Source organism: Oncorhynchus masou, chromosome 29 (assembly GCF_036934945.1).
Source record: "Oncorhynchus masou masou isolate Uvic2021 chromosome 29, UVic_Omas_1.1, whole genome shotgun sequence".
Taxonomy (NCBI): Eukaryota; Metazoa; Chordata; class Actinopteri; order Salmoniformes; family Salmonidae; genus Oncorhynchus; species Oncorhynchus masou.
Genome location: NC_088240.1, coordinates 38760866 through 38788851, shown reverse-complemented (window position 1 = coordinate 38788851; position 27986 = coordinate 38760866). Strand labels below are relative to the sequence as shown.

Here is a 27986-nt window from a genome sequence, read left to right as displayed (position 1 = left end):
GTTTGAAGGGGTACGGGACTATAAAAAGTTTGGGAACCACTGCATTAGAACATTGTAATGTGTTACACTCTGGACAGTATTACTTCAGTCAGTTAACTTTTAAGAAAATCAACATCTATTGCAGTAAAATGAAAACCAACTCACCACAACTTTAGTTTTAATAATTGCAATTAATTTTTATTTGTTGCTCCTCTGCAGAAATGTTTAAATCGGCCGATTACAGAAAAGGGAACAAAGATAATATGCAGAAATGTTTAAATCGGCCAATTACAGAAAGGGAACAAAGATAATATGCAGAAATGGTACACATACTGTACATAAAAAAACACATTCATTTTGCTATTCAAATAACGTATTTAGTACAAGTTAATATTTATTTTCCACTTCAGAAAATAATTATAATTTAGAGCTACTGTAATTGTTTGGACAAACAAATGGCTCATCAACCTTTCAATAGTTGCCTTTGGGTTTCGTTTGCAGATGCATTGTTATACAGTACATTTCAGACTAATATATTTAGGAAAAAACATCTTGTAGTGCAGTAAGACAGAGCAAGAAACTACATTTTTCAAGATTTTGGCCTAGATTTAATCAGATCAAGCATTAACCGTCGGTAGCCCACACCCACATAGCTGATGTTTCTGGCGGTGTCATAAGTTTAACTGCGTTGGAGCTGTCAAATCGGTGAGCAGCTGCTCTTGATCATTGTCACGAAGCCCACTCCCATTAGAAGTTCAGAATGAGAAAGTGTAGGCTATATAGAAATTACGACACTTAAATAGAAAATCATTCATCGATTAATTTCTACCAGCCTAATCGAGGTGTAGATGACATCTCACATTCCAGTGTTCGAAATTGTAAACGAGGCTGCATGGCATTTCTCTTAATGCGACTTGGTGCCACCAATGGCAATGTCCGCTTTAGGTATAATGCCAGGAGCCACTTGTGGATGTGACAGCTCTACCGCAGTTCCACCTCCAACACCAACAAAGCAACCGCTATGCGGATGCTGGCTAAAGCGGATCTGATTGAATAGAGCCCTTTATCAATTAATTTGGTTTCCGAAAACACATCAGCTGAAGCATATTACAGGATTATGGTTTGTGTTATGTTTCAAATGACCATTGTTGTCTGACGACAAAGCATACAGGTTAAATTCTCATTACAATTCATAACGTGAGTCTCCCAGGGCTAAGCATTGTTTTGTCAGGTGCATATACTCTGCCCAAAAGTGCATTGTAGCTTGTCCTTAGAGGATAACTATTGACTTGAGAAAATACTACCATTGAGTTGTATCACTGCTGGAATATACAGATGTATGTTTGTGAAATGGTCTTAAATCAACCAACATAAACAAGTTCTGCTTTTCGCGGTCTCACTCATTACCTACGTTCTTAGGTATAGATCAATGAACAAGGCACCTCTAGCATTTTTAAGCATCAACACTGTCATATGAATAAGCAGCACATTACACACGGCAGCATTCAGGTTTCACCTATCATTCACTTTCAACGAAAACGGGTTCCTTCAATGTATTGGTTTACGTTCATCTATACACAGTACAGTTCATTCCTTTTACAACATTCATAATGTTATCATGAAAATGTGCTTCTTCCATCAAATGAAATCTTACATTCTGAAGAGGGACTACAACACAGAGCTAAGGGAAACATTTCTTGATCTCAAATGAGTAGTCTGTGAAATGGAAGTTGAAGAAGCAAATATTTTTCACCATGAAAACATGACGGTGAGAAACAAATAAAAGTTTATAAATTCAATAAATAATAGTAAGAGCTTCGCTGAAAGCAGAGGTAACATAATAAATAAAAAAACACAACCCTAAGCCACTGTTTTATCCCCAGCTATAACCACCTGAGAACATCTTTAGTTTTCTTGGCTGAATCCTGTTCCGTACACATGACCTAGCCTGGGGGGCGGGGGGGGGGCAGTGAGCCAGTGGCGGGGCGGGGGAGGAGCTAGCGGAGTGGATCTGTGACAGAGCTGGGCATCGGGGCAGGGGAGAATGTAAGAAAGGAAGGGGCGTCTGTCTGACCTGACTCCTCCATCTCACCTGCTATGGCCACGATGAGGCGGGCATCAGCTAACACTCAGCTGGGCGAAGCCAATCAACTTCACATTGTCTGGGATCTCAGTGTCATCACAGCCAGAGACCTGATGGAGGAACAGATCAACAGGGTTGGTGTGGGCCATGAAATCCTAACACTTGCGTACACCACAACATTACCAGACATTATCCAACACCCAATGAACAGCTGTACCCTAACAATACAGATTGGTTTTGGGACTGATCCTACTTTAAGTAGTAAGCCACTATTTAACGGATTCATATTATTTTGACCTCTTTTGCTCTTAAAATCCTATAAACCAAGAAAACTTGAAGTACAGGGGATTTGTCCCCTTTTTAAAGGGCCATGAAGACATGAGAGCAGAGTGGAGGAATTACAGTCCTTCAAAAGATAATTTGCCAATAAAACATTTACCGCGAGAGCTTTGAAAAGTATCTACACTATTTCACCTACAGCCAAGGTGGTAGAACAATGTAATTCCTCCATTTGATAGTAGAAAATGCTTCATATCATCCTTTACTACATCTTTAACAGCTCTATTAATTACTACATGAAGGTATCTTTCATTACTGTTGTTACTAGAAATCATGTGAAACAAGCAATGCAAAATGCATAAAGACAACTGTAATTTCCCTTCAGTTATTCATTTAATCTAATAACTAACAATATTCTGATGCAACATCTTCTACTGTGAAGGGTTGCAGTGCAAACTACTGTGCTGTGCTTTGAACTGAGAAAGATTGGATATGTTCCTTGTTAAAAGCTCTATGACTATGTTGCACAGGTCTGTGTTGCATTTAATCATGATGATATTGGCATCCTGAGACCTGGGGGTTTCACAGGCAGGAAAAGCTAAAAGTGATCCAGAAATATCACAAAGCTCCCTATCATGTTCAATGCTTTTTGTAAATAAGACGTGCCGTTTGATGAAAAGAACATACAACAAACAGAGAATGATTTTGTCTGCATTTGAGTTATTGGCATGGCTAAATCCACAAAAGCCCTTTTAATTTGTATTTTTTATTTAACCTTTATTTAACCAGGTAGGCTAGTTGAGAACAAGTTCTCATTTACAACTGCCGAGGTTGGAGTAGCCAGGAGGAAGGCATGGCCAACCGTTGAGAAATGCTTGTTGAAGTTTTCGATTATCATGGATTTATCAGTGGTGACCGTGTTACCTAGCCTCAGTGCAGTGGGCAGCTGGGAGGAGGTGCTCTTGTTCTCCATGGACTTTACAGTGTCCCAGAACTTTTTGGAGTTAGAGCTACAGGATGCAAATTTCTGCTTGAAAAAGCTGGCCTTTGCTTTCCTGACTGACTGTGTGTATTGGTTCCTGACACAAAAACATCCGCCACGGGATGTTTTTGTGCTGGTCGAGGGCAGTCAGGTCTGGAGTGAACCAAGGGCTATTAGAAAGGCCTGCTCGCAGAAGTGTTTCAGAACTAGAGGAGCTTTTGCTGAAATATAAGTGGTATTTGATTGAAAGTTCATGAGAGAGTGAGTGTGGCTAAATATGGCTAAATTCTAAACTCGTTATGCTCCTATGCTGACCCACAAGAATGCCTTATTACTGGTCAGACACATTCAGATTGGTTTGAGTGCAGTCTTGTTATATATTTTTCACATCTCTATCCCCCTGGAAGTGGTACAGCATGAGTCAGTGGCCTGATGTCTGCCCGCCAACAGCAATTTAGAGCGGAGAATGGAGAGAGGTTCTGTCACTCCCCGGATAGACTGGTGGGTCTATCCTGTGGTATAAACCCTCTTGGTAAAACGTTCGGAATTGTTCTCTGAGCGAAGATAATTATTCTCACTGTCGGAATGTGTAGTGAAACCACGAACATAGTTCAGTGTTTTTAGTCGATATTTGGAGTTGAGTGGCTGTGTGTGATTTCGTGCCGTCTAGAACTGGAACACTGTGTTAACAAATTGAAATGGGAAAGTGCTCTGGCCAATATATTTAACCAGCCATGCCCCAGCCAGCAGCACAGTCTGGATGCTGCTGCACTAACCCCTCTGATGCAGTTCTGCACACCAGGGAGTATCTCCAGTGACATTCACCAGCTGCTGATAAGACGTACATGGCAGAAAGGTCAAATAGTGATGTACTGTGACCAACCGCACAGATGTTGTTTACCTCATCCACACCTTCCAAAAGGGTGCTAATAAATAGCCCTAATATTACAGCAAACCCACCGGGAGCGGACTTAAATGCTCCCTTAATTCTTCTCTGTCGAGAATTTGCATTGTTCCGCTCGTTGTCGATCAATCACATAGTGGTGTGCACAGAGGGAAGCATATGTGCAGATTAGGAGTGTCAACCATCAGTTATTTCACTTAGAGGATAAAGTCATTGCCGCGACAATGTCATCACAGGTTTCTCCCATTCTCTAGCACCAGTGCACCATTTGGGATTTGAATGTGTCAGTATTTCCAGACACCACCACCCTAAAGCATTGTGATTTAATTGGTGTGAGACATATTTTCTATGTAGCTTGAGAGTTGTGGAAGTCAATCAATCTGTGTGATGTAACGTTCTGCTTTTTGGAAGTGTCCTGCTCACTTCAATGTACTGTTGCTAGCTTGAGACATGAGGTGGTGTGACATTTATCATCTGGGCACTCACCAGTTTAAAGGTCAACACTTTGTAGGTAGTCGGGTCATCTACAATTTTCTGAAGGTTAGCAGCAACTGAAAGGTAATGTCATATATAGAGTATGTGTTACTAGTGTTATTGCACAGTCACATCAGATTATCTACCATAGATCAAAACCGTACATCGCTGCTCTTATACCTCTCATTGACTTTGAGAGGGATATGATTCTTTTGAAAATACCAGTCCTAGGTCAAATACATTTGTCAAATACGTTTACATACTTGAACCCCACTTGATTTAGTTTGCCCGGTAAAATAGTCCCAAATGCACCAACTCCAGAGTTAAATCAAACGCATCTCAAATACTTTCAAGTATTTTACACATGTATTTGACCTAGGTATGGAGAATACATGCTAAGCATGTGGGTTTAAATAAGCCCTGCATTACATCAGAAAACAAGGATGAGACTTTTACCGACAACAACATCGTGCCCATTGACAAGGCCAGCTGAGAATAGCTCCTGGGAAACCCCATCGGCAGTGTCTATGGAGAGAATAACATACAACATTAGAAGCAGGTGAGAAGTTAACATGTGACATACGGTACTACACTTCAATACAATATCAAATGGTGCTAACAACCACATTCTAACATTAGCTTCTTCATTGTGTGCACTTCTTACCTCGGCCAGGGGTGAACTCAAACCGGATGTCATTCAGCTCCTTCTTGGAGTTCCTGGCGAGAGAGTTGGGAAGGTGATAAGTATTTAAGATGAGTCACGTGTGAACAGACAGTGGGTCCAGGACCTGGTTAGCCTGTTTGTGCTTTACAACTCCATGGCATGACAACAATAGTCAGAGGAGTTGGCTCTAATACAGATCTGGGGCCAGGCCAAGAGTCCCTGTGTGTTCTATTTGATTCAGACAGTCTGAAAAGGATCCTGACAAGCAGGCCCTCAGGAACAGACAGAGTGGAAAGAGACAGCCCGTCTGCCACATCCACACTTTAACTCTCTCGGCTTCACACACTGGGCCATGTTAAGCCTATCGTTTTCCTAACTAACTGCTTAAGTCAGTGTTACTTCTAGCTACTGTAATATCCCACCTGTATTTATTTAAGGACGACACAAGTTGGTGTAGCATTAGTGGTCAAATGTTTATCCTTGCACGTGACTCATCTATATTAAATAGGCTGCAATGTTAAGCCCAATAAATGTGATTATTTTGAGTTGCCATGATGGGGGTAAGTCTCATGAAGAGTTCCAAAGAACAGCTGACTGATGTTTATAGTAAACAGCAGCCTCTCTGTGCATTGGCCAAACCCTCCTTCTGGTCAATGTACCAGTGGTGAACATGCATACTGTACAGGTTGGGCAAAACTCATCTACGTACTGTATATAGCCTATTGTGGTGACTACAATGTCATCAAATCAAACGTTACTGGTTGCTTACACACATATTTTGCAGATGTTATCGCAGGTGCAGAAAAATTATGTTTCTAGCTCCAACAGTGCAGCAATACCTAACAAGACAAAACAATACACACAAAACGAGCAATGTCCGAGTCAGGAATATAAAGTCCCAGTCAAAAGTTTGGACACCAACTCATTCAAGGGTTTTTCTTTAATTGTACTATTTTCTACATTGTAGAATAACACTGAAGACATCAAAACTATGAAATAACACACGTTGAAACATGTAGTAACCCCAAAAAGTGTTAAATGTTAAATATATTTGGATTTGTTTAAGATTCTTAAGTAGCCACCCTTTGCCTTGATGACAGCTTTGCACACTCCTGGCATTCTCTCAACCAGCTTCACCTGGTATGCTTTTAAGGAGTTCCCACATATGCTGAGCACTTGTTGGCTGCTTTTCCTTCATGCTGCAGTCCAATTCATCCCAAACCATCTCAATTGGGTTGAGATCGGGTGATTGTGGAGGCCAGGTCATCTGATGCAGCACTCCATCACTTTCCTTCTAGGTCAAATAGCCCTTACACAGCCTGGAGGTGTGTTGGGTCGTTATCCTGTTGAAAAACAAATGATAATCCCAGTAAACGCAAACCAGATGGGATGGCGTATCGCTACAGAATGCTGTGGTAGCCATGCTGGTTAAGTGTGCCTTGAATTCTGAATACGGTTGGAACCAAAACGGTTGGAACCAAAAATCTCAAATTTAGACTCATATCATGTTGATATGTGTCTGCTACTTGAACTCTGTGAATAATTTATGTGGGCTGCAATTTCTGAGGCTGTTAACTCTAATGAATTTATCTTCTGCAGCATAGGTGACTCTGGGTCTTCCTTTCCTGTGGTGGTACTCATGACAGCCAGTTTCAACCATCAGCGCTTGATGGTTTTTGCGACTACACTTGAAGAAACTTTCTTGAAATGTTCCGTATTCACTAACCTTCATGTCTTAAAGTAATGATGGACTGTTGTTTCCCTTTGCTTATTTGAGCTGTTAATATGCCATAATATGGACTTGGTCTTTTACCAAATAGGGCTATCTTTTGTATACCAACCCTACCTTGTCAGAACACAACTGATTGGCTCAAACACATTAAGAAGAAAATAAATTCCACAAATTACATTTTAACAAGTTAGTTCTAGTAGCTATGTTGACTAGCTATGACAGTAGCTAATATGGTGACAACGATGTAGGCTGTGTGTAGCAGTTATGATATTAAGGTTTGGCTTGGAAAGCTTTTTTCACCTGGTCACAGATAGCTGATGTGTTGTGCACTGAAGTCCACAAGCTAAGGAAAAAGATGAAGAGGAGAGCGTGGAGATTCAAGAAGAAATTCTACAATGGGCAGAATTATTATGCTGTTTGTATGTGCCTGCTATAAAAGTGAACTGTGTTCGTGTGTTATCAGGGGTGTATTCATTCCGCCGATTCTGTTGAAAAACATTCCTTAAATGTAAGCAAACGTAACGAAACGGGGATAAACATACCTGAATTTATTATGACGTGATCGTGACGTGATCAAGACAGCAGGTAAAATTACTGAACCAAATCAACAACAGAGAACAGATCGTGATTGGATTGTCCTACTCCTTAGAATAGCATGAATGCCAGAAATGTAAATGGGAAAATAAGACTTTCAGGAAATGATTCTAGAAGTAGGCTAATATGATTATGTTAAGAAACTTGATACCGTGTGTCAGCAGGAATAGAGTCCATTAAAGACAAATCTCAAGAAGTAGATATGGTAACTGTGCTAATGCAATTTTGTACTTGCGGCTGTGTAAGACTGACATATTTGGAGATTTGATTTGGATTTGAAGTGTCCTTGCAGTGGAATGACCAGAATAATGTACAACGTTTCAAATCACTCAAACAGTGTAATTGTTGTTTGTTCGTTAGTGCTGAGCGATTAATGCTTTTTGAGTTTGGTTATTTTTTAAAGATTACGGTTTTCAATGTAAATGTGTTTTTTTCAACATTTAATGCATGATGAAGTAATGACATCACAGATTTGACAGGAAATTCCAAATCCTAAAATAGTGAACATTCAATTTCCAAAACATTGAAAATATTCCATTGTCTGTGTCATGGTCCACATTGGATGGACATCAATGGAAAAATAGGACATGACTAAGAAATAATAAAATATTTTAGTTGTGTATATTACTTAGTTTTGATGACTATATTATTTTCTCATCTCTGCTCAGGCATAAGCATGAGCATTAGCAGCTACCATGCTGTGTTGTCATATGTTGCTGCCTTGCTAAGTTGCCATCTCAGGTCTCTCTTTATGTAGTGTTGTGTTGTCTCTCTTGTTGTGACGTGTGTTTTGTCCTATATTTATATTGTATTTATTTTTTATTTTTAATCCCAGGCCCCTGTCCCCGCAGGAGGCCTTTTGCCTTTTGGTAGGCTGTCATTGTTAATAAGAATTTGTTCTTAACTGACTTGCCTAGTTAAATAAAGGTTAAATACACGAAGAAGAAAAAAACTCCATGATGGCCGTCCAGTGAATTTCCATATTTGTCACATGCCGGATTGATCCTTTCCTAAGGTCAAACGAAGTGTTGAAATGCAGCTGAAACGTAGAATATAGCGGCTCAAATGCGTTGTATAATTGGTTTAATGTAAAACAGGTTGAACCTTTTAATCTTTCAGAGGGTGATAGAAGTATTACAGTAGCAGGAGGTTGGCTGAGGATAATACTGTAAAGGGGGACTTGTAGTTTTACTAGTTCCATATTGTGTGAAGGTAACATCTGTCTGTGAGCTCTCCTGGCTCAGAGCTCCCATCTGGCTACGAACTAAAGCAGCCTACTAATTCATACAGCTTTCTTATACAGCAACTTCAAACCAGCAATGATGCATAAAGTTCCATCTGCATGTTTATCCTATGTCAATTGTACACTGTACTACCCCATCTTAAATTCTCTCTAACATTGGCATTAATACAGTACATGGTGTCAGTATAACAACAGCACAATGACTGGTAGCTTCAAAAGGAGGGGAGTGGCTGGGCAGGCTACTGTACACAGCGTTGTGGGAGGGGGATTAAATTGGGCTGTACTTAAGATGCATAAATCACATCCATCTCCGCCCGCCTGGTAGCTCTTGACCTACATTTTACAGGAGATTTTGTAAGGAACATGCTCCGACACATCTGTGAGGGCTAACTTAGTTCTGCGAGAGAGAGCGAGAGAGAGGCAGTAGGAAGAGATGTAGGAGTGGATTTCCATCAGCTGTCTGTGAGTCAACTTTACTTGTCCAATTCTGCAGATTCACAACTAGAGAGAAGTCAGGGGTGAAACTTGAGTTTAGCAGATGGATGTAGGATGAATAAGATCTCTCCAGTTCATCCACGGACAGTGGGAGAGCGTGCTGAAAGTGTTTCTGCGGCCACATCTGTGGCAGAGGACCTGAGCCCTGCGTCTCCAACTACCAACTAAGTCCTCCTCCAGAGAGAGATCGGCAGCAGATTCCTGGAAAGTCCCTGTCAGATTACATTGTAGGAGGTAAATAGATCGCAGAGGACAGTCGGAGCTAAGCCGCACACACAGATTGAGAAACCGTTTAGAAGTTTTAGTGATTTTATGTGCTACTTTTAAAAATGTCAATCTTCCAGAGTCTTACTAGGGGTGTTAAGATTTTCTTAAACAAATGTGTTATTATCAACCCATCAGCACAGGGACAGAATAAGCCATGAATAAACAGACATAATAAACCATGATTTTGCTCAGTCAGCTTCAAATCCCAGCATCCCACACCTTCCAAATGAATCACCAGAGACGTCAGTGGGCACTAACAAGCATTGGGTGGATTGAAGTGTTTACCAGGTAAAGCATGAGCTGAAATAATTAATATAGAGAGGTCTTCTATCTACTAAAATAGATTTCCCCTGGTAGGCAAAGGGGACTCAGGCAAACACTTGACTGGCAAACACAGAGAGAGTGCCATTCAAGGAGGGGAGAATCTCCACTGTAAAACATGACAGAATGTCATCACTCCCAGGTCCCCTGAGTAATTCAAGTAATGTTTGTCTATAGAACAATTTAATACTTCTGAACTGCACTCTGACACTGAAGCTGTTTGCAATGTGTCCTGTCCAGACGTATGATTGGTATGTTGGGGAAAGTTAGCTGTAAAGCTCTCTAGCAGAGAGCATTCACTGCAGTTCAAGGCCGAGGCCAGGTAAACAGATGGTCTGTTGTGTATAGACTACACACAGGGACTGACAGTGACCAGAAATCGGCGTTGACATTTCTAACACACCGGCCCATTTTTTTCCTTGAGGCCCCCACAACTGACCTTTTTTCCCCCCTCGATGACCCCACACCTGCCCATTTTATTAGTTGAGGCCCCTATTATTAGCCAGTTAATTATAACCCCCCCCCAAAAAAAAGACAGTTAGACAGGCCCACCAGGATAAAAATGGACCAGCCTTTCTGGTATTTGTCTGAAATGTCAGATGGTCACTCCGCCCCTGACTACACAGGAGAACTCTAAATCCTGTGTGGCATTGACAGGGAGGTTATTTCTTAAAACACCAACAAACAATCAATACACACATCTGGGGAGTGTTTGGAGTCAGAGGGAAAGTACTTCAGAGCTCCGGCCTTGGAAAAGCCTACATGAACGGGCCCACTGTGTGAGAGGAGATAGTATTAATGCGCTAGTAATTAATTTTCTAAATAAAAGGAGAGTAAATTTGACTTCCTCGTGGGTTTTAATGAATGAGTTTACACACGGCAACACACAATAATCAAAACTTTTTGTCTGAGTCTACACAAGGCAGGGTGGGCTGCGTGGGCATGATAACACCAGCCCATGGACAGACGGCATAAATATGCCACATCTGCCTGGAGCTTTATTGGTTAATTGTCTGACTTCTATCCTCCCATGATTACATACCCTATTGAATCAGCAATCAATTGCCAGTGAGGATGAAACGTCAATATCTGTGCCAAAGTCTTTCTTTCATGGAGCAGATCAAATGTTCAATTTCTTCTGTACAAAATGAAAAATGTCAACTCCCAGGTCATTCAAACTTTTCCTGTCATTCTTATTGTCTTTTAATTGAAGTTTCCTGGCGGTTCCAAGTCCCCCAACTAAACTATTGACTTCACAACTGCCACCAGTTTGCCGCCAAAATATTGACAACAAATACATAGACTTAGTCAAATAAATACAAGTGTAAACATTTTTTAAAGGATATTATGCTGAAACCCTCATATTAAGCACCAATGGTATTCACTAAATTGATGGTTTATATTTAGGATGTTTTACAGCTTTGTCATTCTGCTTTATTTTTTAAATCATCTTATTCAATTATGTCATATATTTTACATGTGATAAGGCCACACAGAGAGCCAGACATAACTACAGACACCTTAGATAATCTGAAGTACCCATAAAGGCCACTAGATATCTTGTGATAGACTACATGAAATCCTTGAAAGATATCAAAATTCTGATAGTTTCCATGTAAAATTAGAAAGTTTCCAGTAACGTACCCTGCCTTTGCAACCCTAGCCATGGTCAACTCACCATAGCATCCCATCTGAATACAATTCTCGAAAGAACCTTAATTTATGGGTTCACGCTAGCATAAATCCCTTTCTAATCAGCCTTAACATCCTCATCAGTTTTGGGAGGAGAATTTATATAGTCTTGTTTTTGTTCTTTCAGATGCAATTAAGTTTCTCAAATGAGTTTTGTATTTTTACCCAAGAGAACCCCACCACCACCACACGACGCAGCTCTTATACCACCAGAGCTCTGTTCATGGTTTACTCTCAGTGAAGCAATTGTTGGATTAAAACTATAATTACATTTGAATCTGCATTGATTATTATGATTACAAAACTGAAGCCTAAAAAACTTGTCAATGCAAGTCTTTTGTAAAAACAACGAGATACATCTGGCTACTATTGTATGGAAGAGTATAACATAATATTACAATCGGTGGAACGTGGTGTGTCCCATCTGACTGCCGATCAATCACTGATTCAAATAGAAAGACGTATCTAGAAGAGAGTGATTACTGTAATTCCATTGTGACTGGAAAGAGACAACGCCGGCACTATTCCATATGGGCTTAAATAATGCTATAGGTTTCACGTTGAATCAGGTTAGATAGCTCCAACAATTTACTCGTCTGTTTCCCACAACATAAATTCACTTTGAATGGAAATAAACTACACTTATCTCACTTGTCCTACTATTATGTTAACTAGATAGTCAGCACAGAAACAATGGAAGAATTGTACGAAAACATTTCCTATGCTCCCTGGGGATGCCCTATGAATTATTCAAAATAACATTCCTTTCTGTGATTCCTTTCACCAAACATGCACCCTCAGTACCCTCAGTACATTTTCTACAGGGACCTCCTAACTCTGACTTTTATGAAGCTTAGCCTTAATCCTGTTGTCAAGCTCTCACTAAAGACACGTCGTTAAAGACGTGTCAACCCCTCGGTTGACATGTCACGTTGCTGGAATTCTAGCATCTGTTCCACCCGTCCTCTCAGACAAAGAGGTCGGTCGTTCTCCGACATCTGTCCTTGCAAGTACGGCTGCATCCAAAAAGGCACGCTTCAAAAGTATTCCCCCTCTTACTGTATCTGCTTAAGGACCTGTTGGTCACTCATAGTCTGACCAGTGCCCATGTCATCTCCTTAACCTCTGGGGACTGGGTACGGTAGACGTCTTTAGGCTGATGCATTACAAACTGTAGCGGCAAACATATTTTCTGTCAGGCGAAAAGAGATGGTGAGTGTAGATGATGATGTTATAACGGAACACTTGTTTTACTGCACTGACTCAGGACTGTGGAGAATATATAGTATTGCGTTATACCAGTTTACGACATATTCAAAAGCTGTGCAATGTCACCAATGTAATTCAGCCCAACGAATCAAATGTAATGTAATGCTCTTTCAAGTGCTCCCAGAACTGCTTTTACAGTTCATGGACTAAATGGGGTTATATAGAAATCTCTCCGCAAATATATCCACATCATAATTCTACATAAAGTGTCAAAACCGATTGCAACAAAGCCCCATTATTGCTATATGGGAGATTGGGAGTTGACAGGGCTAAGCTAAAGCCATTTGAGTTTATCTGAACAAGTCCTTCAGCCAAAGGAGGGCTTGAAATTGAGAGTCCTGATAAATGTGCTGCTCTCCTTAGTCTGCTGCATGACAGGGACTGACTGTTTCAGCACAGATCAGAGGTGTGGATCTTGTCAGTTTACTTTGGACTTAATCTACCAAGACACACGTCACTGCAATCCTTTTGCTGTGGCGAGACTGCCCTCAGTGCAGAGCAGGCTTGGTTTAATACATAGCACATACAGCAAACCACTTATTAGCAAAAGATACATCACTCCCCATACACTGCCAAGGAAAAAAGCCTGAAACGGCTGCAATGAATAGAACCACGGCCACTGACAAAAAACGACAGCCCCACTGCTCACAGAACTGTCCATTTATTTACATGTAAAGGTTAGAATAATTACACTTCTCCAGTAGCCAGCCCTCCAGTTGGCCTGCTGTTGGCATGCAGTGGAGAGGATGGCTTTGTGTGTTGCACAGTGGGCCTGGGGAGGGCCCTTCAGATGCTGCCTGCTATCTCATCGACCCAGAGCCTACTATGCTACACTGCACCCAGTGCTGTATTTTGCTCTTCAAGGGGCAGCAGGCAGACTTCAAACTGTCCAGAAATACTCCATTGTCCATGTCTGTGGCAGACATCTGTGTGTGTGCGTGCGTCATAGTTTTGCACATTTGCCTTTTGCATATCCTGCTTTCAGACGGTGTTTAAACCTGCTTCCATTTTGCTGTGGGGGAAGTAAAACGGATTTAAATTCAATGTAATAAATATAAACTGCCATCCTCTTGGTGAAAGGATTTGACTGCTTGGAGGAGTCTGAAGCCTAAACGACACTAGTTATCATACATGTATCATAAAAGGACAAAATATATAAAGAGTGATAAGTCTGAGACTAAATCTAATCCTAAACCTATTCCATATTGGTCACAAGTCTTGCTACAGCCTTGAATTGTCTTTTAGCAATAGGTCTTTAACCTGGCAGATACGTCCCAGTGGCTGAAAGTGTCTGGACTAGCTGAAATGAAGGTGAAGTCAGGTCAGGTCAGTGCTGGTAAGTCTGGTGGCAGCGCAGGTCATTAACAGCCCTCTAATTCAGTCCCTGAGAACACAGTAATGTGGAGCGGGGCCAATGGAAAGTTAATCGAGTGTAACACTCGCCCTCTTCCAACCCAACCTCTCGGCCAGATTAGAGAGACCAGATCCTTGGTTAAGTCAGATCATCTCTTTAGAGAGCCAAGACATCATTATGTCATCATTAGGTCTATGAGCAGCAGGGTACATGTTGAGTGATCCTCAGACCTCTGTTTGGGTGAAGCGGACGTAAGGAGGATAAGGCCAAATTGAGACTCTGCTTACCTTAGCCTTAGGACCATATTTAGAGCACCTTGAATATAGGGCTCTGCGTTCTTCTCAAATGGTTGAACCTGTAAGTAAAGAGTGAGTCAATAAAGCCAGAAAGTACTCAATATCTCCTGGAGCATTAAAAAAATATAACTGACTACACAACGGTTAAACTACAAAAGCAACAGAAGAATACATCAGTTATATCACACAAAACACATTCAATATATACAGTGTATTGTATTGATGTATTCTGACAAGATCGTTGAGTTCTGTTTTTGAGGAGGCACAATCCTTTGACTGGGCCCTGACTCAACAAAGTAAGAACCACAGTAGCACTTATGGCCTCGAGCCATATCACACTTTCTATAGCCATGGGGACAGTGTTGTGTAGGCAATGAAGCTTGCTTGGTTCCTTGATCTGATCTACAGGCTATTCATCAAAGTAGTCTATTTTGTATTGATAAGCAAATAACATCTCAGTGACTGTTGTTTAAATGTAGCCTTATCAATCCCCCCAAAAATGTATTTTGTTTAGAAGTACTAACTATTGATTCCAGGCTAGTGGACCAAAACTTGCGTGAATACATTCAAGTAGCATATCAAACTAGGACAACGTTGTAGGTTACACCGGCAAGTATAAGAATATTTGTTTAGAAGTACTAACTATTCATTCCAGGCAAGTGGACCAAAACGTATGTGAATACATTCAAGTAGCATATCAAACTAGGACAATGTTGTAGGTTACACCGGCAAGTATAAGAATATTTGTTTAGAAGTACTAACTATTGATTCCAGACAAGTGGACCAAAACGTATGTGAATACATTCAAGTAGCATATCAAACTAGGACAATGTTGTAGGTTACACCGGCAAGTATAAGAATACTTGCCAGGGCATATTATTTAATTATAAATCTGATTATTTTACATGAAGATGTGGGAAGCTAAAAAGTTATCTAGCTTGCAGTGTTTAGCCAACTTGCTAGAAAGGGAAGCCAGCAAGACAATACTCTTTTTTTGCTTTCACAACAAATAAGACAACAAGAATTCACCCAAAAAGGTATTTTGTTAAAAATTAATAACTCATTTTTACAGGCTATTGTGAAACTATAGAACTTGCTGTAGCCAACTAGCTAGCCATGTGCTTTTTTTCTCAATGACCAAAACATTATGTTTTATTTTTAGTTGATATGGGAAAGATCACAAAAGCAGCATATCAAACTGAGATAATGTTTTAGGTTATGTTTGAAGTTATTATTTTAAATTATGAATCTGATTATTTCACATGGAGATGTGGGAAGCGAAAAGCCTAATTAGCTTGCTATGTTTTTAGCCAGGCTAAACCCGCCAGGCAGCCAGCTAGCCCCTAGTAGCAATGGAAGGCGACTCTTCCCTCGTTTTCACAAAACGAAAAGACAAAAATAAAATTGTGAACGGGAGTGGGACCGGCGAGGATATCATGTTACCAAAAGGTGTCTGCTACTCCAGAAATCCCACTCCACCCACGCGCACGCAGTGGAGCTTGTAGTAACCTTAACAGCTAAGCCCTGAGCTGGCAGTGTCAGCTGGACGGCCATTTACTCTGACTTATTACTGCTGAAAGGGCCCCTCCATGAGCCTCAGGGATACTGGCACATACTCACTCAAACACACACAAACACACACACACTCAGTGGTGCATCAAGGTCACTGAATCATGACAAATAACATCTGCCTCTGTTGCTGCTCCTGAAAGCCTCACCTGTGGATGCTGAATGGATAGCCCTTCAATGGGAATAGTGTTGGCGTTCTCCTCATCCTGTGGCACAAAACGAAAGGCATACAGTAAAGATATAACATACGCTAGTCCTTTTTTCTGTGCTATAGAGGAGCATCGTTAGCAATAACAAATCTTTGCACAAGATTAGACATCGCTCATCTCAGTCAGCAAATAGAGAAGTCAATACAAAACAATCCATATGTAAAACATGTTGTTGTTTTTGAACAATCAATCAAATAGAGAAAGCATGCAGACACGTTCACCCTGGGCTTAAAATCAATGCGTCCGAGAGATTGTGGCGGGTGAGACGTACTAGGTTTTTTTCTCCAGATTTAATCATTTATACACAACCTGCTCCCTGTTAAGGCAGGCAATTGGATTTTCCAATGATGCCCTTTGTAAAGTAATCAAATTATACAGGAAGAAACAGGGACATAGTAAGTCTATTAACCTTGTCAATGTGCAGGTTTACATACTTATAAAAATCAATCTTCCCCTACATTTCACCTGAGGATCTGTCTCAATGATGTCAAAAAGACCCTAACGATGATAAACCATATGCATATGTGTTTATAGAACAGAAAAGAGCTAACTTACGTCTTCGTTTTCATCTTCCTTCTCCTCTCTGACCCTTCGCGACTGGAAGGCAATATCAAACACAAACAAAATGATCTTCTCAGTCTTGACAAACCTAAATATGACTGCCAGGTGTAGAACTCAATCCCTGCAGAATAATTAGTATAATGTCGGGGAGGCAACTGAACATTCAAAGCTGAAGCAGACAGAACATCATTATCAGCATTTGTCACATAATTGCTTTGTGTAATTATTCCCTGTAAGAGCCATTCAGGTTATGCATCTATATCAAATAACCTTTTGATCTCTGATCAAGATGTCTTCCCCTCTCCCTCCCCAGCCCCCTACAGCCATCTTCAAACCCTTACCAACTACCTATAGTGACTTGTGACTCTAGTGACATGTGACTCTAGTGACAGCTAGCTCCCTGCTCTCACAGAGATCCATGCAGGATCTAGGACTGTACAAAGGCTTAAAAAAAAGGAGAGTTTCATGTCTTCAACATGACCCTCTGAAAAAATGGTTCCCAAAGGGTTCTTTGGCTGTCCCCATGTAGAGCCCTTTATACAGAGGGTGCTACGCGGAACCGAAAAGGGTTCTGCACGGAACCCAAAAGGGTTCTACACTACATGTAACCAAAAGGGTTCTATCTGGAACCAAAAGGGTTCTACCTACAAACAAAAAGGGTTCTTCAAAGGATTATCCTATGGGGACAGCTGAAGAACCCTTTTAGGTTCTCGATAGCACCTTTTTTTCCTAAGAGTGTAGTTGTTCCATTTTTCTCCAGCCTGTGGCTTTAGTTTGGATGCGCATCTCTTGTCATGGTCTCACCTACCCTGCCTTGATTGACAGCAGCCTTGCCCTCCTCGCTCCCCTCGTCCAGCTCATCATCGCTCCACTCCCAGTCTCCGTCTTCCGTCTTGTGCAGATGGCCGCTGGACCCTGGGACTCTCCTCACCTGGGCCAAACACAGCACAACTGTTAACACACAACATCAAACTGTAGGGCGGAGAGACAAAACACATTTAGTAGCATACCCCTTCTGAGGTTCTCTCACTAAGTCAGCACAACATCAAATGTTATTCATCTGTCTTATATGAGTTTGTAGGATTTTAGAAATATACACTCGTACTATATGAGAGTGCAGTTGAATTGATCAAACATTGCACAAACACTAGCTTGGGCTTGGATTCCTCTCTGAGAGTTTTTAAGGTCTACAAAATGGCTGCTATGAGCTAGCAGAAAACAAAAGAACAGAGAACACCAAAACAAAACACAGAGAAAACAAAACACAAAAACCTCTTAATAGGAAGCTAACTCTGGATGAATCTAAGCGGAAGCACCCAGCATTCTAGGGCTAAGTCAAAGAACATGTACCCTTCTGACGGCATCAAGTTCTTTCTCCGAACCTGACACAGAGCCCATGCTCCTGGAATTCTGCTCTGGCTCCTTGAGCAAAACAAAAAAGCATCAGTCCACTGTATGTGGATGCATGTGACAGTTCAGTGGCCTGTATGTCTCTCTACACACACATATATATGGAACCACCAAGCTGTCTATGCCAAAACATGTGTACAACTACATTTAGTACTATAGGAACAGGAATGTCAATATTTATGAGCATGCACATTTAGAGAAACACACAAACAGAAGATATGGGATTAAGTACATACAGACAAATTACAAGAGCCATATATAGATGCAATGACTCTAAACTGTATTATCTGTGTACTAGTGTGGGAAATCACTCAGCATTATATCAGTATTATTGTCCAACTTTCAATTACGTAACACATCAGTGACTGCTGCAGCCGACCACCCTCGGTGTCAGCCTCTAGAAATAATCTTTGCTCAGCACCTCCTGCAGGTCTCCCTATTAGGAGATCAACTAAGGAGCAAGGGTGCCCTCTGCTGGCCAATGAACAACGGCTGAAATCCTGTCCTTTGCCTGGAGATGCATGTCTTGAATATTACTATTTTGTATTCAACTCTGGTTGAATTAATACGCCTGCACAGCCCATGGTCCAATATGGACTTCTCTATAGATTGCTAAATCACAGTCTACCCATGTTTAGAACTTCCCTTCTGATGTAAAAATAGGTACACTACACAATGAACTCCTTGCATTTCTATTGCAAAATCTACCTTTCCTTGCTCCTCTGGGGAGCGACTCCAATGTTTAACAAGCCTATAGCTCGTGGGAGCAGATTCTTAGAGCAGAAAAGGGAAGACAGGAGAGAAGGGAGGCTCAGTGAAGGAGCAGGGGGAGAGAGAGAGGGCAGGAGAGGAGAGAGAATGAGGGACGGGCAAGGGGAACAGATACTCAAGGAGGCGCAGTGGAGAAATACTGAGGGAGGGGCAGGGGGAGAGGCTGAGGCAGGAGGGAAAGAATGGAGGGAGACTCAGGGACGGGCAGGGGAGAAGGGAGAGGGGGCTACCTAGTCAGTTGCACAACTGAATGCATTCAACCGAAATGTGTCTTCCGTATTTAACCCAACCCCTCTGAATCAGAGAGGTACGGTAAGAGAGGGGGCAGGGGAAAAGGGAGGCTAAGGGAGGGGGGAAGGGGAGGAAGGGAGTCTGCAGAAGGGGGCAGTTGATAGACTGGAACACAGTTTTGACTACTCCTACAGTTTTGCTTCGGTACTGCAGCATAAATGTCGCCCGGCTCAGAAAGACAATTTCCATGCACGGCCACATAGAGAAGTCAAATTTGAAAATAAGACACTGTAGTCATCACCTTTGTGCACAAAACATCCATTGAATTACTCAAATAACTGTCGCTGAGGCCAATATTTTTCCATCACTCACAGCCGAAGATATTAACATTTTATGTTCATCCAATGTCTGCCATGTTTTTGGATGACGTGACCGCTGCTCGCTCTGCACCCTGTGCGTACTGAGTGCTAGTGTGTATGTGATGGTGGTCCGTATAAACTGGATGCAACTCGGATATAGGCGGTCCATGAATCGGCGTATGCAAACGTGAGTAGATTATCCTGTAAACAATGGTCGGACATCTTGGACGCAGTCTCCAGTTCTTATTAAACCTCAGTGAGAGACAGAAAGGGGGGGGGGGGCAAGCAGGGAAAGAGACTGATCTGGTCCATGATGTGGACAGGTCACAGTGTCCTGAGATGACAATGTTTCTGCTAGGTTTCTTCTCTGTGTAGGCTGGCCTGTGTCTGCTGAGTGGATAATGTGGGTGACTCTCCATAGGTCAGAACAGCACACAAGCAAACCATTCTATTATCACAGAGGCAACACAGAGGACACAGAGGACACTACTCTATGACTCGCGCTCCTCATCTGCAATCAAGTGAGACAGACTCAACACAGCTCCATTACTGTACGTGAGCTGTGCATTTGCACCAGAAGACAAAACTGTGATGTGTTCGCAGGATCAGGATTGGCTGAAAAGGGCATCACGATTACATTACAGCCTCAGAATAGAATACTAATCATTGTACTGTCATGCTCCAATCAACCATAATCTCACATTAAACTATGTTCCCAAATTGAATCAACCCACACGATCTGAATGATTGGGACTGTTGTTCTGACCAGCAATTGTCCACCCCTCCATCTGACAACTCTGTCACGAGTCACTTCCCTCTCTATTGACATTATGCACTGCTAAATGATTGTTTCGCGCGACACCCATGTCCCCCCCAGTCACCCATGTCCCCCCAGTCACCCATGTCCCCCCAGTCACCCATGTCCCCCCCAGTCACCCATGTCCCCCCCCCCCCAGTCACCCATGTCCCCCCCAGTCACCCATGTCCCCCCAGTCACCCATGTCCCCCCCAGTCACCCATGTCCCCCCCCCCCAGTCACCCATGTCCCCCCCAGTCACCCATGTCCCCCCCAGTCACCATGTCCCCCCAGTCACCCATGTCCCCCCATGTCCCCCCAGTCACCCATGTCCCCCCAGTCACCCATGCCCTGTCAGTGAATTTCTTTCCAATCCGTTCACCCTGATCTTTTTGCCTCCTGAGAATAGGAGGATGATGGCATACCAAACATCAGCCTTGCCTGCCACACTGCTGCTTCCCAGTTGGCTGTGACCGCAAGGCAACTGAGCATGCAAATGGTGTGTTTAAGTGCACCTCTCCGTTACCTAACCACTCACGTTAAATCCCATTTGTCTTTGTCTCTGCCATTTGCAGTGAGCGTCTGAGCGACATTACAGACCACTAATGCGTGAGTTGTCAGCACATCCATTCTGCATGACTGATATTGTTCCAGCAGTGGCCCATATTTGCAGCCACCCCCACATAACAGTTGGAGCACAAAGTGAATGAAGTGTTGAACAGAGAGAGACAGAGAGAGAGAGAGAGAGAGAACACTCGATGTGTGTTGACTGGGGGAAGAGTGTCCTGCCAAACCTTAGCATACTTTGTTCATAATGTTTAGTCAATATTGGGATTGCTTTAATGGGAATTATGTTTGTTTAGACATTACCCTTTTGGCTCTCTGGGTTATGTTCGGTGCTCTGCATAGCAGCTTTTCAATCAGATACTCTCTGTTCTGAAAATGAAAATCACAACCCACGTTAAAAACATCAACCTACCAATTCTTTACCCCACCAATAGAACAGGTACAATTCTGGCAGTAAAAGCATACCTTGGCCTTCTGGAAAAATTTACATTTCAAAAGTTCTGTTGCTGTAGGCCTAAAAGAGAAGCAAAATATATGGAGATATAAGAACACTTAAAAATCATTGGCCCTGAACTGAATGTACCATTCCTACAATCTGTCTGTGTGAGAATATATATCTTATTGTGTGGGTATGGGTGAGACCACTAAACATGACTGTATTTCAGGACTCTCTTGTAAAAGTGGATGATGCTCTACAGAGACTCGATCACCACCCAAGGCCATCAGAGTTACTGTATCATCAACTGGTGACAGACTCCACAGATATACAGGGTAGGTCTAATGCAGTTCACAGAATGGCAGACATGTACAAACCTCTTGGCGGGCTCCTTCTGAAGGCACAGGGTTATTAGCTTCCTAAATGATTTCCCATATTTTTTCAGCATCTCTTTATCCTCCACACCCGTGTCTAAGGTGGGGGGATCATTCTGTAAGGTCAGCATTAAGACCTGGGAAGAGAAGAGGTTCAAAAGCATGCACGCGGTCTCTCGGTAGTTACATAGACACAGGGTAGAAATCTGCCTTTCGTGGTTCATTAGTTAAGATGTAGGCATATTTCACTGGCAGCTAGATATACAGCGATCAGGCTCACCTTCATGGGTGGGTATCGGTGGTAAGGTGCAGACCCTGTGGCCAACTCTATGGCAGTGATTCCAAAACTCCAAATGTCTGCTTTGAAATCATAGCCTCGTACCTGTGGGCATAGCAGCACTACTGTTAGTGTTGTACAGTCTATGTGAAAACAGCTGGTAGATGTTACTAAAACTGGCCACAAGACAGTCTCACCTGTTCCATTACTTCAGGGGCCATCCAACATGGTGTGCCCACAAAGGTCTTCCGTACTTTGTTTCTGGTCATATCCCCTCCAGTGGCCAAAAAGGCACTAACTCCAAAATCTATTGTGAAATATGTATAATTCAGATGAAATGCATTGATGTAATTAATGTTATACCTAATTAACATCTTATAAAACAGAATATATTGATGCTATGCAGTATTTTCACAACTGATTTATGATGGGGGACCTGTTTGACTACCTTTATGTTAATGTTATTCAGTAAATATTGTGAACTACTTTTGATTGGTGAAGTCTGGCATTTTGTCTATTATGCTGTTGAATTAACTGGATGTATGGAAACATCATAAAAAGTCATTTATAACTGTGGCAAGTGAGCGAGCTGTGAGAACAGAATGTGACAGGTGAAGGTGGGGTGAAATAGGGACATTACTCACACACCTGCAATCTGAACAGAGCCGTCCTCTCCCAACAGGATGTTCCCAGCCTTCACATCCCTGAAGTCACACACAAAAACACCCCAGTCATGCCCAAACAGTATCTCTCTATGTAAGTGGGGCAGCATCGATTGCATCAATGTGTGTAAATTTGTTTTGCAGCCTGCTGTCATTTGGAAAGGGGGGGGGGGTAGTTTTTTATGACCTTGACATCCAGGAAAGTAAAAAAAAAAAAAAAACATACAACCTATGTGTGATCAAAGGGAAGTTCAAACAACACAAGTTCAAACAAATTATGTCAATAAATGACATTGAAACAGAATAGTCAACACAATTTATCTAACACTATGTAACTCCTAGATTACATTTTATAGATTCATATTTCGGAACTTTTATATTCGATCTTCCTTTAAAAAAATTCTAAAATAAATCCTATATATATATATATAAATGTTTAAACCCCAGGGTATCTTACCTGTGAATCTGTCCATTTCTGTGCAGATAGTCAAGTCCCTCAAGGACCTCTTTCAGTATGGTTGCAATGATGAGCTCATCAAGGACTCCATTTTTGTGCTCTCCTTTGCTAAAGGTATGCTTTATTATATCCAACATGGATCCTAAAAAGAAGAAGCAGACAGAAAAACAGAGTGCCCACAATGCCCAAGGCTGACATGTCATTACATGTCAACTATTCCATTTAATCATTATGCCTTAAGCAAGTTTGTTGCAGTTGAAGTCGGACGTTTACATACACCTTAGCCAAATACATTTAAACTCAGTTTTTCACAATTCCTGACATTTTATCCTAGTAAACATTCCCTGTCTTAGGTCAGTTAGGATCACCACTTTATTTTGTGAATGTGAAATGTCAGAATAATAGTAGAGAGAATGATTTATTTCAGCTTTTATTTCTTTCATCACATTCCTAGTGGGTCAGAAGTTTACATACACTCAATTAGTATCTGGTAGCATTGCCTTTAAATTGTTTAACTTGGGTCAAGCGTCTAACGTAGCTTTCCACAAGCTTCCCACAATAAGTTGGGTGAATTTTGGCCCATTACTCCGAACAGAGCTGGTGTAACTGAGTCAGGTTTGAAGACCTCCATGCTCTCACACTCTTTTTCAGTTCTTCACACACATTTTCTATATGATTGACGTCAGGGCTTTGTGATGGTCGCTCCAATACCTTGACTTTGTTGTCCTTAAGCCATTTTGCCACAACTTTGGAAGTATGCTTGGGGTCATTGTCCATTTGAAAGGCTAATTTGCAACCAAGCTTTAACTTCCTGACTGATGTCTTGAGATGTTGCTTCAATATATCCACATAATTTTCCTTCCTCATGTATCCATCTATTTTGTGAAGTACACCAGTCCCTCCTACAGCAAAGCACCACCACAACATGATGCTGCCACCCTCGTGCTTTATGGTTGGGATGGTATTCTTCGGCTTGCAAGCCTCCCCCTTTTTCCTCCAAACATAACAATGGTCACTATGGCCAAACAGTTTTATTTTGTATCATCAGACCAGAGGGCATTTCTCCGAAAAGTACAATCTTTGTCCCCATGTGCAGTTGCAAACCGTAGTCTGGCTTTTTTATGGCGGTTCTGGAGCAGTGGCTTCTTCCTTGCTGAGCGGCCTTTCAGGTTATGTCAATACAGGACTCGTTTTACTGTGGATATAGATACTTTTGTACCTGCTTCCTCCAGCATCTTCACAATGTCCTTTGCTGTTGTTCTGGGATTGATTTGCATTTCTCGCACCAAAGTATGTTCATCTCTAGGAGACAGAACGTGTCTCCTTCCTGAGTGGCACGACGGCTGCGTGGTCCCATGCTACTTATACTTGCGTACTATTGTTTGTACAGATGAACGGGGTACCTTCAGGCGTTTGGAAATTGTTCCCAAGGATGAACCAAACTTGTGAGGTCTACAAATATTTTTCTGAGGTCCTGGCTGATTTCTTTTGATTTTCCCATGATGTCAAGCAAAGAGGCATCATTTACATTTTACATTTAAGTCATTTGGCAGACGCTCTTATCCAGAGCGACTTACAAATTGGTGAATTCACCTGGCACTGAGTTTAAAGGTAGGCGTTGAAATACATCCACAGGTACACCTCCAATTGACTCAAATGATGTCAATTAGCCTATCAGAAGCTTCTAAAGCCATGGCACAGTCAACTTAGTGCACAGTAAACTTCTTACCCACTGGAATTGTGATACAGTGAATTATAAGTGAAATAATCTGTCTGTAAACAATTGTTGGAAAAATTACATGTCATGCACAAAGTAGATGGCCTAACCGAATTGCCAAAACTATAGTTTGTTAACAAGAAATGTGTGGGGTGGTTGAAAACGACTTTTAATGACTCCAACCTAAGTGTCTGTAAACTTCCGACTTCAACTGTGCCATCTTTAATATTCATTACAGCCATTTACATGGTGGGATGCCACTGCACATAGGTCTACAGTAAACTGGTCCAAAGGATGGACAATCGCTTGTTGACATTTGATGAGATCAATGTCCCGACATATGAAAGAACTGACAATGTAGTCCATAACAGTGTTTATGTGTTATGTTATTATGGCCTCTTTCAATGCTTAGTGTGGGAGTAAAAAAAGAGATGGCAGCTATATTTTGCTAAGAAGTTGAAGGTAAAAGCTTACCTCCACTCAGAAGTTTCATGACTAACCAAAGTTCATCCTTTACCACAAATGAGGTGTAGTAGGTGACAACATTTGGATGGTTGCATTGGCTCATGGCTTGAATTTCTTTCTATTGTTTAAGAGGAAAGAGGCACACATGAGACAAAATAAAGTCAACAACTTTTGACAACCTTTCTTATAACGAGGATTGTTAATTTGTCATTTACTTCACTAAATATATTACTTCCAAATATACAAAGTAATAGTTTACCAAATACTTAATAATGTCAACAAATACTAATTTCTTCAAATGGACACTTTAGTGTAGCACAGCCCTCACAGATCCTACTCAGGCTCTAGTACACACACAAAGAGAGAATAGCAAAGTAAAATTACTGCTCAATCAGGAAAGTGTGGGCCAGAGAAGGCCAGAGGCACTGTGGACACACACAATGAAAATATAGCCTTTATTTATTGTTATGCTCACCAATAGCTCATCCATGCTGGTCTGGCATTTCTCCAGGTTTATTCTCTTTATGGCCACGCGTTCTTGTCTGGGGGTGCAGAGGGCAGCCTGCACTACGGCTGTGGCCCCACTGCCTGGAATCACAGACAAATAGAGGTGCAATTAACAACCAGGACAGGAGACAGTACATGACAATACAGGTGAAGGTGAAAAGCATAAGGGATCATTGACACATGCAGGATCATTGTTGGTCTGTTTGGGATATTAAGCCCTTTTTGTGACATTTAAATGATAAATAATGTGACTGCAACAACAATTCAGAGCACCATTGCACCAATACAGTATGTGCAAACATATTTTCCAATCATATGCTAAATTCCTATGCACAACAGTCAGTGTATCCAAGACAACTTTGAGAAGAGGGGTTGAGCGAAGAACCAGGCAACGCTAAGCTATAGTTATGTTGTACTAAGAATGTGACACAGTACATACCATGCCAACTGCTGGTGACAGGTAGGGATGAGAGGAGATCGGACTGCTCAACAGTTGATTATATGCACATGACAGATGCCACAGCAGCTCTTGACTATAGTAATGCTATCCCTTATCAGCATTGAATCAGTTTTCTTTAGCTGTCGGTGTCAGCTCATCTATATGCAAAATTCATATTCATCCCTCTGGACAAAAGCTAATTAGTCAGATCCAAAAGTCTCCCACAGTTTGCATGTGACAGAATTCTTAAATGAGCAAAGAAAATCTTAAGCATTTGGGAAATGACCATGAATAAGTGCATTATAGGCCTACTAAATGAAGTCTGATGTTAATACCAGTAGAGAGAGGGTGTGGAGAGTAATGCTGACCAGCAGCGAGTGAGCTCAGTACTGTAACCGGCTCTATAGGTCCTTGATGTAACCTAATAGAAGTGCAAATACACCTCGATGACCTACGAAACTTAACTGACGTGCTGAAACAGTAAACTAAACATTCCTTTCCACTGTAATGATTTAGCTATGGATTATAGAATAAAAAATGATCATATTGCTTCCTCCTATAGGCTCACTAATATTTATAACGGTGCTTGGTGAGGCAGGGCAATATATTCAAATGTATTGAATTGTTTTTACAACTATCATAATTAAATTGACATGAGTGATTTATTTGTGATTTATTGTCCAGAGCAGTTGCTAATCTGTGAGAACTATTTTTTATTGTAAGTAGGCTAAAGTGTGGCATAACCAAATAACAATACTCAACATAAATCATCACAAAAGGCCTAAAATAATAATAATAATATTCATAATAAAATGGGACTTTTGATGTAAGAGTAGACCCGCTGTCTAACTTCAGAGATGGCATGCAATTGAATATCCCTGTTCTACTCAACGACACCATGCCATTCCCGTGAGGACGGCAGGTGCATGATCAAAACAATTACATGCGATTTTCATTCAGATGATCCATACATAGACACATCTATTTCAATATAGCCTAGTGGACACGTGCCATAATTGAGCATCGTTCGGCATAGAAGAAATCGACTGCATTAAAAACGCATTTACATGAAATGGCATTCCTACCCATATACATATAACTTTACCGTGACTATAAATATCTCTCTATGTGATGAAATGATGAAAAAAAGTGGTTTCCTCTTACAAGAAGAAGCGAATTGCGGTTGTTAAGATCCGCATTGCAAAGCATTACAAAGACGCTGTTGAATATGAAAAAGCCGGTAGGCCCTCGTCGTCATTCGCCACTGATAACCGGCCGAGCTATATCCATGACAAAACATTACAATATAAACAATATAATCATATCAAGAGGTAGCCTACTAACCTATGACTTCCTGTAACTCGTAAGACTCCCTGGTAATTGGCCAGCTCATTGTCAGCACTGGTTGCGGATTCTGGACAGGAGCAGGAGATCCGCCTTGCTCCGCCATGATGCTGCTGCTGCTGCTGCAACTGAGCTACTTCGCGACCCCAGACCTTCTCCTCCTGACTACAGAAGTGTCAGCTGCTGCGGAGAATTACTACGGCCTGT

General features: G+C 41.6%; 1 protein-coding gene across 4 annotated transcripts; it reads right to left on the bottom strand.

The window, feature by feature from the left end:
* Window positions 1–156: 156 nt before the first annotated feature.
* On the bottom strand, window positions 157–27983 carry LOC135519584 (STE20/SPS1-related proline-alanine-rich protein kinase-like). Of its 4 annotated transcripts, XM_064944822.1 has the most exons (19): window positions 27780–27983; window positions 25965–26077; window positions 25499–25607; window positions 23308–23449; window positions 22837–22892; window positions 22386–22495; window positions 22192–22293; window positions 21915–22048; window positions 21567–21615; window positions 21405–21470; window positions 17776–17898; window positions 16962–17003; window positions 16347–16403; window positions 14620–14687; window positions 5366–5418; window positions 5158–5226; window positions 4714–4778; window positions 2072–2172; window positions 157–1695 (listed from the first exon to the last, which is right to left on the bottom strand). In XM_064944822.1, exons 1-18 carry the CDS (start codon window positions 27883–27885, stop codon window positions 2098–2100), a joined length of 1539 nt encoding a protein of 512 aa, XP_064800894.1. In that variant the 5' UTR covers window positions 27886–27983; the 3' UTR covers window positions 157–1695; window positions 2072–2097. The 4 variants fall into 4 exon arrangements, with proteins under 4 accessions (XP_064800894.1, XP_064800893.1, XP_064800895.1 ...); XM_064944821.1 differs by having other exon boundaries at window positions 157–2172; XM_064944823.1 differs by lacking the exons at window positions 157–1695; window positions 2072–2172; window positions 4714–4778; window positions 5158–5226; window positions 5366–5418 and adding an exon at window positions 5429–6708.
* Window positions 27984–27986: the final 3 nt, after the last annotated feature.